This window comes from Ornithorhynchus anatinus, chromosome 5 (assembly GCF_004115215.2).
Source record: "Ornithorhynchus anatinus isolate Pmale09 chromosome 5, mOrnAna1.pri.v4, whole genome shotgun sequence".
In the NCBI taxonomy this organism is placed as follows: Eukaryota; Metazoa; Chordata; class Mammalia; order Monotremata; family Ornithorhynchidae; genus Ornithorhynchus; species Ornithorhynchus anatinus.
Genome location: NC_041732.1, coordinates 11,052,426 through 11,064,839, shown reverse-complemented (window position 1 = coordinate 11,064,839; position 12,414 = coordinate 11,052,426). Strand labels below are relative to the sequence as shown.

Below are 12,414 nucleotides of genomic sequence, written 5' to 3'. Positions count from 1 at the left end.
GTGCTCAGTACGATGCCTGGCTCATATAAGAGCTTCAGACACCATGAAAAAAGACACATTCAAAAGTGTCCGATTACAACCAATTGCTTCATCAATTAATGATATTCATTGAGCGCTTATTGTACGCCGGAAACTCTACCAAGTGCTGGGAAGAGTACAATACAATGGAGTCGGTAAACAAAATCCCTGCCCACAAGGAGTCTACAGTCTAGAAGGGGAGACAAGACATTAAAATACAAATAACTGGCAAACAAGGGGTGGGCAGTTGACATTATTTCTGTGAGGCTGACCAGAAGCATCTGGGCAGCTGCACAAAAGCATAAACTCTCATGTGACTATTATTAACCGCATACTCTATCCTTCCCTGAATGCTGTTTAATCTTGAACGGAAGAAGTACATCTCCAGAGGCAGAAAAAGACAAGTGGTGTTCTTCTTAAAATGGTTCTTTATTCATAAACTTGATGCAAGTTTACAAATTTACTGTACATTGCCAAATAATTCTGTAATGAAAAAAAATGAAATCCAAAAAAAGCATGCCAAATGTGCAGCTGTCAACCTGCTAGCCCATCAGAATATTAAAGAATTCAATAATGTATTCAAGATTTTAGCCTCAGATTTTAAGGAACTTTAATGCTTAAAAGAGCTCGGCCTTTTCGCTTAAGGATGCTAGCTGAGCAACTGGCTACAAGGACCTTATACAAATACAACCAGATACGCAAGAAGGCTGGAAAGTCTATATAGTACTCCCATTAAAAAAAAAAAATTTAGACAAAAGACAAATATACAGTAAAACCTCTATTCAACAAGCCTGAAAGGAATAATTAATAGGGCCTTGGTTACTGGAAGCCCTTCCTACAGAGGTCTTGTAAAGGAATATCGACGTAAATTACAGAGTCGCTGGGATCAGTGTAACTTTTCATCGGGTGTAGTTTTCTGTAATAAGGAAGTTCCGTTAAGTAGAGGTTTTACTGTACCGAGAATCATGCCAAGACTCCTGAACGTGGTTTATAAAGCTAAACACTGGATCTAAAAAGCAAAAGTCTGATCAGAAAAAAACACACTCAGACTCTAACAAGTGTGGAAAAATGAAGGCATGCTCTTGGGCTTCTTTTAAAAAGTGCTTTAATCCCTGGTACACACCCTTAACTCAAACCTAGGGTACAAAAGATCTATTACTAACAAAATAGAATCGAGACACGTAAGGCAATGAAATGAAGCATTTACTGACCCAGATTCATTTTCTACGAATGAAAGAGTTCACGTCAGAATTTCCGTAAGTCTTTCAGTATCAAAACCACCGTCACAACTATGGCAACATTACTTTCAATAATCTCCGAAGTGATGTCCGTCTGCTTTATTGTACTGTAGCTTTTGCTCAAGGATTTTTGACTCTGTGTGTCAATCACTTTATAAGTTCATTAGTTTACCAATGATTGCAACAACCCGTTAATAAAATGGAACACCAAAAACGGCCTTTTTTTAGTATTTTAAATAAACTTCAAGCTTTATACTGTGGCTCCTCTTTGTAAGGTAAAATCGAACCGACAAGTAGCAGGTACAGCCCAGCAAGACTCTGATGCCCCAGTGGAAATGACTAGTTACAAGTTTTAATTGGCACAGCCTTGCTCTGCTGAAAAATGCAACATAATCGAATCAAAGTATCTTTCCAAGAAACAGTTCATACCCTCACGGAGCCATAAAAAAAGTTTAATGACAACATACATGTGGTTTTCCTATATCATTAATTTGGCAATACTACAAATGTTCTTTTTTTATTTTAAACCAGAAAAAAACTACTGCAATTTACAAGTCTTGAAATTTCCCCTAAAACAGTATTAAACAATGATTAAACTTTTACTGGCTTTAATGAAACCATATATTGAAAGTTTCCAGAGTCCTCATCCTAAAAAAGGTGATGGAGAGGTACACAAAAAAGTATTGTGATTTACTTTAGTAACTTGAAGCGGGATTACCTGCTTTAAACATTTCACACTTTTAACAAACAAAAGGGACACAGGAGGGAGTGGCCTAGGATGCTTATTTACCCGACGATAAGAGTCAAGGCCAAAACTGCTCAGTCCAAGATACCTATGAAGAGCGGAATGAAAAGGCTGTAACTTATATCAGATGTCAGTTGACAGATTATCCACTAACATATCTAATAGCTAAAGTCTTCAGTACTGCTGTTATAGGGGCACTCATAGCTTGTGTCTGTGTTGGAAATAATTGTGATCTAGCAACATCGGTCCAGGTATACAACTGTCCAGAATTTTAACCATCTTCTTTCGGAGGAGTGTACCAGCCTACAAAAAGAATGACACTTGTTTAAGAAAGACGATCTCAGAACACCCTCAGGTTTTTCCCCCGCCTTATTCCTGATCCGACATTCCAGTATTAAAATCGACTGCTAAGTTTAGGGAAACAAAACTATCCATCATTTAAGATAGTGTTCAAGCTCACGAAGGCCTACTGTTGACTGGGAACGGACTTCAAATTGTAACTGAAAAGAACAGCCCATGCAGCAGAAAAAATGGCAATGTGCAATACAAGAATACTCCATTTCAATTCCCTTTCACCAAAATTTATCTTATATAATCAAACACACCAACATTTCTATTCGGTATACGGCGGTATCCACTATTATCTCGCAGCAGGAGCCTCAGATATCCAACTGAAATCGGATAATTTGAAACATTTTAATTTCACTCAGTTTTCCCACAATGTGGAGACGAGTCTTGACAAAAACCACACTAAAGAAAACTCATGTTCTACCATATGCATCTTAACCGGTGCTGCTGCACGTGCCCAACTGTCTCTTCTGACGTAGCATCATGCTCTAGGCAGACAGGCGTGGGGTCCAGTAGAAGGCTCCCTAACTTTGCGACGACGTCCCACCCGAGACCGACTGTGAAAACACATGCTACTGAAGAACTGGGCATGCTACTTACTTTGGAATTTATAGTCCCTTCCATTCATTTTAATGGTTCTTAAACTTAATACCTTAAGACTTAAAGTGTGCTGTTGTTTAACACTATTTTGAGAGGTTGTAAATATTCCAAATGCAAGGTTCACTGAAATGACTGCGCTGCCCAGAAGCAAATGACTTTTAAAGGCCAGGGTTTAAGTACCGAGAAAAGGTCTCTTTTGTTTGTTTTTTGGGTTTTTTGGGTACAATGCCCATAAAATACTAGGAGCATCTGGCTACATTCTGGTCTTCTTAGACTTCCCCAGAGACTCAGGGTATTTTTTTTAAAACGGTCATTTCCAAAGAATGCCAACAAAACAACACACTGGCTGTGTCCCGTGCAAGTATGACAGCAGGTTGAAAAGTTATTCTTCTGTTTCGATGGCATTAATGCTCTCCTACTTGCTACCAAAGCTGGAGGGTCCTGAGAGCAAAGCTTTTTGCTGCAATTCAGTGTGGAAGGGGTGAAGGACATTAGGTTGTGACTGTGCCCTGACGACTGCTTCCTGTTTCATTTGATCAGCAAATGCCGCCTAGGAATCCCGGATACCCTCTGTGTCTGCCAGCCTGACTGAACTCCGAGGAGATCACTGAACCCCCCGCTCTTCCCAGGGCATCAGTGCTGCAGCCCAGCAGGACTGTGGAAATTCAGAGACGTCTGAAATGCAGCTTATCCATCAGGTGGACTGGCTAAATGTCATGGCTCCCAGGCAAGAATAATGGCATTTAGCTCCAAAAATACTGGTTCTTCCTCTACAGCTCCATTTTTTTTTTAAAAAAAATGGTATTTGTTAAGTGTTTACTATGTGCCAGGTACCATATTAAGCGCTGCAGGGAAGCAACATGGCCTATTAGCAAGAGCACGGGCTTGGGAGTCAGAAGTCGTGGATTCTAATCCTGGCTCTGCCAATCGTCTGCTGTGACCTTGGGCAAGTCACTTCTCTGTGTCTCAGTTACCTCATCTGTGAAATGGGGACTGAGACTGTGAGCCCCATGTGGGTCAAGGACTGTGTCCAACCTGATTGCCTTGTATCTATCCCAGTGCATAGAACAGTGCTTGGCACAAAGTAAGTAAGTATTACACAAGTTAATCAGATTGGACACAGTCCATGTCCCACCTGGGGCTCACACGCTTAATCCCCATTTTACAGATGAGGTAACTGAGGCACAAGGAAGTGACGTGACTTGCCCAAAGTCACACTGCAGATGAGTGGCGGAGCTGGAATTAGAACCAAAGTTCTCTGACTCCCAGGTCCATGCTCTATCCACTAGGTCAAGCTGCCTCACCCATGCTCCTTAAGATTAGGCTTCCACTTCACGTTGGCTTCATCCCATGCAGACGCAGGCCCAAACCCGAGTTTCTACAGAAAATAATTTAATTTCAAAAATACTCTCATGCAGCCACAGCTGTATAATTAATTCATTTTTAGTCAATTCCGGTGGGCCCACCTCTGGCAGCAGGTTAGGCTATAAAACCCTGGCTTCCGGCCTCAAAAACTGAAGACCCCCTCAATTTGTATTTTAAATTTTGTTACCACTTTAAACACTTGAAACTCCACTGATAACAATACAATGTTAGCTTTTCTAAAATCATTATAAATATTTTTAGTGTATTGTTAAATTATCCAGAGGAACATTGACTATCTGGCTCATTTATGGTGGCTACCTGAACAAAATGTATATTTTGTAATGCCAGGCAAGAAAATATAACAATTAAAATCGCTCACTTCCTGATTAAAGTCATTTTTAAATGTCCCTGTACAACTGTTTTATCTTTTATATTTGCAAACTTTAAAAACTGTACTTAAAAATAATGCAAGGATTGCTAGAGTGGTTATAATGTACATATAATAGAAAATCCAACATACCGTTTTTCTCATGTATCTGTACTAGAGATTTATAGGACTGCTGTGCTCTTGCTAGATTATATTGATTCTGAAAGTTTAAAAAAATGTAAAATATTAGCAATCAAAAACTGTTCTCTGAACATCAATGATTAAACTGACAAGAGACCGCTCTGCTCACAGCAGTACCTGAAATTGTGATAAAATGGATTTATTCCTCAGTGAGTTGAATTACAATCACCTTAATCCAAAGAAAAACACTGCTATTACCTGAGGCGGTTTTTACCCTCGCTAAAGTGGGACAGACGTCACCATGGTGGCCTCTGCTGCCATTTCTCAAATATCATCGACCGGCCACTACAGCTGCTAAAAGAAGGTGCAGCTAGTCGAGGTGTTCGTTCATTCAATCGTATGTGCAGAGCACTGTACTAAGCGCTTCTCAAGCAAGAAAGATATGGCAATTTTTTCCCCCACAGGTGAAATTGCCTCCACCCTAATTCTGCCCTGGTAAAGATAAATAAAAGTAGCTTAGTACTGCAAACTGTCCTCATTATCGTTGAGTGCCATATTTTGCAGGGTTGAAGCTTTCAAAAACGTATTCAAACGTCCAAGGAAGCAAAAAGGTACAAAAAGTTTCAATTGTCATAGGATGGAAAAATAAGTCTTGCTAGGGGGAGGCATGGCATATCTATCTAACGTTCTTCCTGGGTCCCTGCCGCTCACTTCCAGGTGGTTTTTTTCTGTTTTTTAAATGGCATTTGTTAAGCCCTTACTAGGTACTAAGCGCTGGGGCAGACACAGGATAATCACGTTGGACAGAGTCCATTCCCACATGGGGTTGACAGCTTTAATCTCCATTTTACAGATGTGGTAACAGGCACAGAGAAGTGAAGTTCTTGCCCAAGGTCACACAGCAGATAAGTGGAGGACCCGCAATAAGAACCCAAGTCCTCTGACTCCCAGGCTCGGGCTCTTTCCATTAAGCCCCGCTGCTGATTCCTAGGGTCCTGGTGCCACTGATTTGTGCCTCACTGCCTCTGAGGGCATCTGGGCATTGGCAGGCTTGCGAATGAGTCCCGAGAGGTGCAGCCACAATTCCCTTTGGGTGTCAGATGTGCCATTTTCTCCAGCCCCCACCTTGGCTGAATATCAGAAGTGCTCAACCTGCCCAACCCTGTCTCAAGGCAGTTTATTAAGGCAAACATTGGTAAAGAGGTGAAACAAAGTGCAAGGTGTGTGTTAAAACCATTATTCCCGCTACACCCCATCCTCCTGTTAAAAAAAATTTAAACAGAACAAGAACTTTGTTTTGAGTTTCCGGTACAAAATGACTCTTCAGCTCTAGGTTAAGCTCCACTGAAGTCTAGACACTGAAAAGAAGATAATGCTTAATGATTGGAGTGACCTCACCTTCTCCTAGTATTTTATTTAATCTTGTCTTTTGAGGAAGCATATAGGCAATGGCAGGCTGTGCTCTCTTTAATCCCCTTATATTTTAGCATGCGTTCACTATGTAAGTCCATTTTGAAAACTGGAAGTTAAAAACAGTCCTATTCTGTTTTTAACTTCAAAGCCCCCATCCCCCGAACACTAATGGCCCGCCCCCCTCTCTTCTGTCTCCTAGCAGGTCCACCGTGGAAGTGGGTGGTGGTGGAAAGAGTCCGGGCTTGGAAGTCAGAGATCATGGGTTCTAATCATGGGTCAGCTGTGTGACCTTGGGCAAGTTGCTTAACTTCTCTGTGCCTCAGTTCCCCCATCTGTAAAATGGGGCTGAAGACCGTGAGCCCCACATGGGACAACCTTTTTACCTTGTATCTACCCTAGCGCTTAGAGCAGTGCTTGGCACATAGCATGTAACAAATACCAACATTATTATTATTATTAGTTTTCCACTGCCTTCCAAAAATCTTACATATAAAGAGCATTATCATCAATTAATGGCAAACCACTCTATAAATATGAAATCCACAAAAGTAAATGCAGATATCAAACAGTGGAGGGGTCAGAGGGGTTGGGGTGGGTGGGGGGGAGAGTTAGCTTACCTTATTAGCGCCAAACTGCACTCTGGCTTTTCCTTTGACTAAAGTGGCATTGATTTGCATGATGACTGATTCTATTGAATAGGCACTACTCCAGCCCTAAAGGAAGAAGGAAACACTTCTACAGAACATGTGGTGGTATGCTGAAGTTCAACTGAAATCCAGTGTGACACAAATAAGACAATGCTCCTACTCTACGGCAAGATAACACCTGATTATTTGAAGCAATTTTTGGATTAGTTTAAGTCCCACAAACAAGTGTGTTAGCTTGACAGACAGCCCTTAATATGTTAGGAAGTTTGGAGGGAAAAGGAAAAAGCCAAGTTGGATACATTTCCAGAATCTGGCAAGACAAAAAACAAAAGACATTATAAGTAGCCAACATTTATAGTGTTACAATTAGAAAAACAAAACCATTGTCTTCAATGATTACCTCGGTCCTTAATAGGTGTTTCAACTCAATGTCTCATTTCTTGCTACCTTATAGATTATTTCAGTTCATATATTTGCTTAGTTTCAAAAAAAAACACACCACAAAAAACCACCAACAACAAAAAAGGCTGCCATGCCGCAGATATGCAACTTTTCTATTTGGAACACAAATTCAATTCTGAGAGGAAAAAGTTCATATAAAGAAAAAATATTCACCTGTTTTGTGAGAAGTTCCATGCACAATGCACCTCCACCCAGAACATACCTTGAAGACAAGAGAAAACGCCATGCCTCATTATGGATTTTTTTTTTAAACGGTACTTGCTAAGCACTTACTATGTGCCAAGAATTATACTAAATACCAGGGTAGATAAAAGACGATAATAATAATGGTGTTTGTCAAGCGCTTACTATGTGCCATAAGGACAAGGTAATCACGTTGTCCCACATGGGGCTCAGAGTCTTAATTCCCATTTCACAGAGGAGGTAACTGAGGCACAGAAAAGTTAAGTGGTCACACAGCAGACAAGTGGCGGAGCCAGGATTAGAACCCACGTCCTCTGACTCCCAAGCCCTTGCTCTTGCCACTAAGCCACGCTGCTTCTCTTCAGGCTAAAACACATTTTCTATCCCAAGTGGGGCTCCCAACTCAAGTAGGAAGGAGTAGGATTTAATCCCCACTTTACAGATGAGGTAACTGAGGCAAATAGAAGCTGTGTGGGTTGCCCAAGGTCATACAGAAGGCGTGTGGTGGAGCTGGGATTAACACCCAGGTCTTCTGCCTCCCAGGCCTGTGCTTATTCCATGAGGCCAAGCTGTTTCTCGAAATTATTCCAGTTGCTAGTAATTATTCGAGTTGTTGGTATTCCTCTACTAGTATTCCTGTCAGTCCCATCTTCACAGCTTGCTAAAATCTGCACTTTCCTCTCCTTCCAAACTGCTTCCACATTAATACGGTCATTCAAAATACCCCATCTGGATGACTGCATCAGCCTCCTTGCTGACCTCGCAACCTCCTGTTCCTCCCCACTCCAGTCGACACTTCACTCTGCTGCCCGGATCACTTTTCTACAAAAATGTCCAGGACACGTTACCCCACTTCTCAAAAACTCCAGCGGTTGCCCATCCGCGATCACATCAAATAAAAACTCCTCACCCTTGCCTTTAAAGCATTCCATCACCTTGCCCCCTCCCACCTCACCTCTCTCCTACTACAACCCAGCCGCATGCTTCACTCCTCTAATGCAAACCTTCTCACTGTGCCTCATTCTCACCTGCATCTTGCCGCCAACCCCTCACCCACATTCTTGCCTCTAGCCTGGAATGCCCTTCCTCCTCAAATCTCCCCCGTCTTCAAAGCCTTCTAGAAAGCACATCTTCTCCGGAGGCCTTTCCTGACTCAGACCACCCCCCTTTCTTCTTCTCCTACTCTCTTCTGTGTCGCCCTGACTTGCTCCCTTTGTTCTTCCCCCTTCCCAGACCCACAGCATTTAATTACCCATCTGTAATTTATATTAATGTTCGTCTCTCCCCGCCCTAGACTGTAAGCTTGTTGTGGGCATGGAATGTGTCTGTTCGTTGTATTGTACTCTCCCAAGCACTTAGTACAGTGTTCTGCACACAGTAAGTGCTCATTAAATACGACAATGAATGAATTAAAAAAAAAATTCAAAAAAATCACTTCATGAATGCTTCCAGCACTCCAGCCCTGGCTGCCACAAACTAAAACCTAAAATAAGACAAAAGAAAATCCAGGTGGCTGCAAAATGGTCTGCTGAAAAAATCCCCTTCATTATTTCCTCCAGCTTCTGCCCTTTAGGAGTTCGGACAGGAAGGGGAGCAAGAGCTGGAAGGTGTTACAGGATCTATCTTAGGCTCTTTTTTTTCTTTTAGCAGAGAAGAGACTTGAATGATTTTGAAAGCAGATGGGAAGGAGGCAGAGATTGACTGGCAAAAGACAAGAGTAAGGAGAGTAGGAGAGAGTGGGAGTGACATGGGATGGATTCTGAGGCACCGGGTGAGGAGGCATTTTTAGAGAGCAGGAAGGGGGCCTCCAGATATCGCTGAAGAAGGAAGAGATAGAGGAGGTAGTATGAGGAGGGGGTGGAAGGACTTGGAAAATTGTGCTCAAACATCTCCAGGCAACTGATATCTCACATTTATTTTCCTCTTGCCCCATCTGGTTTTTATTCCAGCTAGTTCCAACTATTTACACACTCTCAATTCCACGTGTTGACCAGATCCTGATCTTACCCCAACAGGTTTCATGACCCGTGGCAGATCTCCCTTTAGGAACAGTTGTTCAGGCCCAAGATGAGGACAAATCGATTTGCAATAGGGACAATATATACCTCGTGATGCTCAGAAATGTTTCACTGGTTAATAAGAATCTGGAATACGTCTCCGTGTTTCACGAGGAAAGGTGTAAATTAAATTCTAGGTATATGAGGGCATGTGATTCACTAGGCAGCACTATTCTCTTCTATCACTTCAAAAACAAGGCTTCTGTGTTCCAGTTAGAGACCCTGGCTTTGGAAGGAGATGCAAAACTCTCAACTGTGAGACAAATGGGACATGAGAAGCAAAGTTTTCCTTAATGCTCTTTTTAGGCAACATTTACTCAAGGAAAACTGCTCAGTGTTACAACCCATCATTCAATTAGTCAATCAACACTATTTACTGAGCAGTTGCTCTGCAGATTACTGTACTAGGCACTTGGGAAGAGTAATAGTAATAATGATAATTACAGTATTAGTTAAGCACTTACTATGTGCGAGGCACTATTCTAAGCCCTGGGGTGTATACAAGGTAATCAGGTTGTACCATGTGTGGCTCACAGTCTTAATCCCCATTTTACAGATGAGGAAACTGAGGCACAGAGAAGTTAAGTGACTTGCCCAAGGTCACCCAGCAGACAAGTGGCAGACACAGGATTAGAACCCATGTCCTCTGACTCCCAAGCCCGGGCTCTTTCCACAGCCGAGTTGGGAGACAAGTTCCCTACCCAAAAGGAGTTTACAATGCTTAATGCCCTAATTTACAAAAAGCCAAGACCACCACACACATGCCACCAAACCCATCCCAACCCACCCATGAGGATAGGACAGGCGTGTGTGCCCGCATGCACACGTGAGAGAGTGCACGCGACGATGCGCACGTGCACCCAGAAGGTTTGCATCTGCCCCTTCTATCCCATAAACCTATCAGGATTTAATAATGTTGTGCCGAGCACTGTTCTAAGCGCTGGGGTAGACACCAGGGAATCAGGTTGTCCCACGTGGGGCTCACAGTCTTAATCCCCATTTTACAGATGAGGTAACTGAGGCACCGAGAAGTGAAGTGACTTGCCCAAAGTCACACAGCTGACAAATGGCCGAGCCGGGATTTGAACCCATGACCTCTGACTCCAAAGCCCGTGCTCTTTCCACTGAGCCATGAGGATTTGGGGTTGGGATGGGGGGGGGGTGAGAAAAGGCAATGTCATGCCTCTTCCGATGTCTCGAAGACACGCAGGCTCCTCTCTAACGCCCACAGCCAGGCCCACTTAAAGGGCAGCATCCCCTTCAACAGCCGGCCACGCTGGACGCCAGGATTCAGCCAACTGAAGGTTCAGGGCAGCAGATTTCCAAGCATTTAGCTCCACAGTGAGCCCAACCCAGTTCCTCCATTAGCCACCTTCTTTTCACATCAGAGAAATCTAAGATAGCCACTGTACAGGCTATACACAGGGTGTGTGTACGTGTTTGTTTTTTGGCTGGGGAGGGGGGAGAGAGGAAGGCCTGCAATTAGGGGCTATTTGATTCTACATTTTGACTCTTCTGACCAAAGGAGTATCATTTAGAATACTGACTCATTAAATTTATGCTACTAATAGACAGCCAGTGCAGTTTCCAAAAATCCCTAACTTCTTCCACGGTTTATGAAGTGTGAGAATCAGAAACTCAGCACAGCTCAAACCAAGGGGAAAACTGAGTCACTATCTGGTTGATCTGCTTCATGCCGACAGCCAAAAAAATAATCTGTGTCCCCGAATCCGCTCTGAGCTGTCTGCACGGAGCAAATGAACTAGGTAAATGCTTCGTCCTCCACTTGGCTGTGCACACGATGAGGTTGGCTCTCTAGCAGGTACTGAAGGGGATGAATTGCAGAATGAAGGTCTTTCTGAAGACTTTTTGAATTACACTCAGTTTAGTTATGGTTTTTGTTTTCACTATACAGTTTCACTCGAAGATAATGGCAGAATTAGGTAGTTCTGCATCGGACGTGGTGTAGGAAGAAACATTTATCCTCAGGGGAATGGCACTAGACACAGAATGAGCCCTACGGTTTTCCTTAACTGGGGCTTCTCCATCGTCGTCAATGGTATTTATCGAGCACTTACTCTGTACTAAACTCTTGGAAGACGAGAATGCAACCTCTCGTTACAGGAGGAGCAGCGTGGCTCAGTGGAAAGAGCACGGGCTTGGGAGTCAGAGGTCATGAGTTCGAATCCCAGCTCTGCCACTTGTCAGCTGTGTGACTGTGGGCAAGTCACTTAACTTCTCGGTGCCTCAGTTACCTCATCTGTAAAATGGGGATTAAGACTGTGAGCCCCACGTGGGACAACCTGATTCCCCTGTGTCTACCCCAGCGCTTAGAACAGTGCTTGGCACATAGTAAGCGCTTAACAAATACCAACATAATAACATAATAAGGAGGAGAAAAGCTTTGAAGTGAGTTCTGTTGGACAGAAGTAATGTGGCTTGTTAGGTTGGGGAAAAGAGAGTTCCAGAGCTGGGAGATGACACGAGTGAAGAGTCAGAGAAGTGCAATGGAGAACATAATATGGGAGAGAGGTACCACAGGGAGATCTAATGAAAAATCTTGGAATTTTGATCAAGTGGAAGTTAAATATGGGCAACGATGGGGATCTTCTAGGGAATTTTGAGGACGATTAGGTTTCTTTGGATGTTTGAACATTCCATTTGGGGGTACAACAAATTCTAGAGAATTTAGTCAGTTGTCCTACTTAGAGATTCATGGTAATTTTGCAAAACTGGCTACATCTATTTCAACTATATTATAATATTTCTAGGAAGCCACAAGGGTGCTTTGCAAAGGAACTGGGATCCGTATCCTTTAAGCACTTGATGT

At 42.8% G+C, this 12,414-nt stretch overlaps 1 protein-coding gene across 1 annotated transcript in view; it reads right to left on the bottom strand.

Moving 5' to 3' along the window:
• Positions 1 to 428: 428 nt before the first annotated feature.
• Positions 429 to 12,414, bottom strand: part of UBE2Q2 (ubiquitin conjugating enzyme E2 Q2) — a 66,084-nt gene continuing 54,098 nt past the window's right edge. Inside the window, exons 10-13 of the mRNA XM_001506953.5 lie at positions 7,498 to 7,546; positions 6,853 to 6,948; positions 4,835 to 4,901; positions 429 to 2,304 (exon numbers count right to left, since the gene is read on the bottom strand). Of these exons, the coding sequence (XP_001507003.2) occupies positions 2,273 to 2,304; positions 4,835 to 4,901; positions 6,853 to 6,948; positions 7,498 to 7,546 (244 nt within the window). The 3' untranslated portion in view covers positions 429 to 2,272. The remainder of the gene's footprint in view (positions 2,305 to 4,834; positions 4,902 to 6,852; positions 6,949 to 7,497; positions 7,547 to 12,414) is intronic.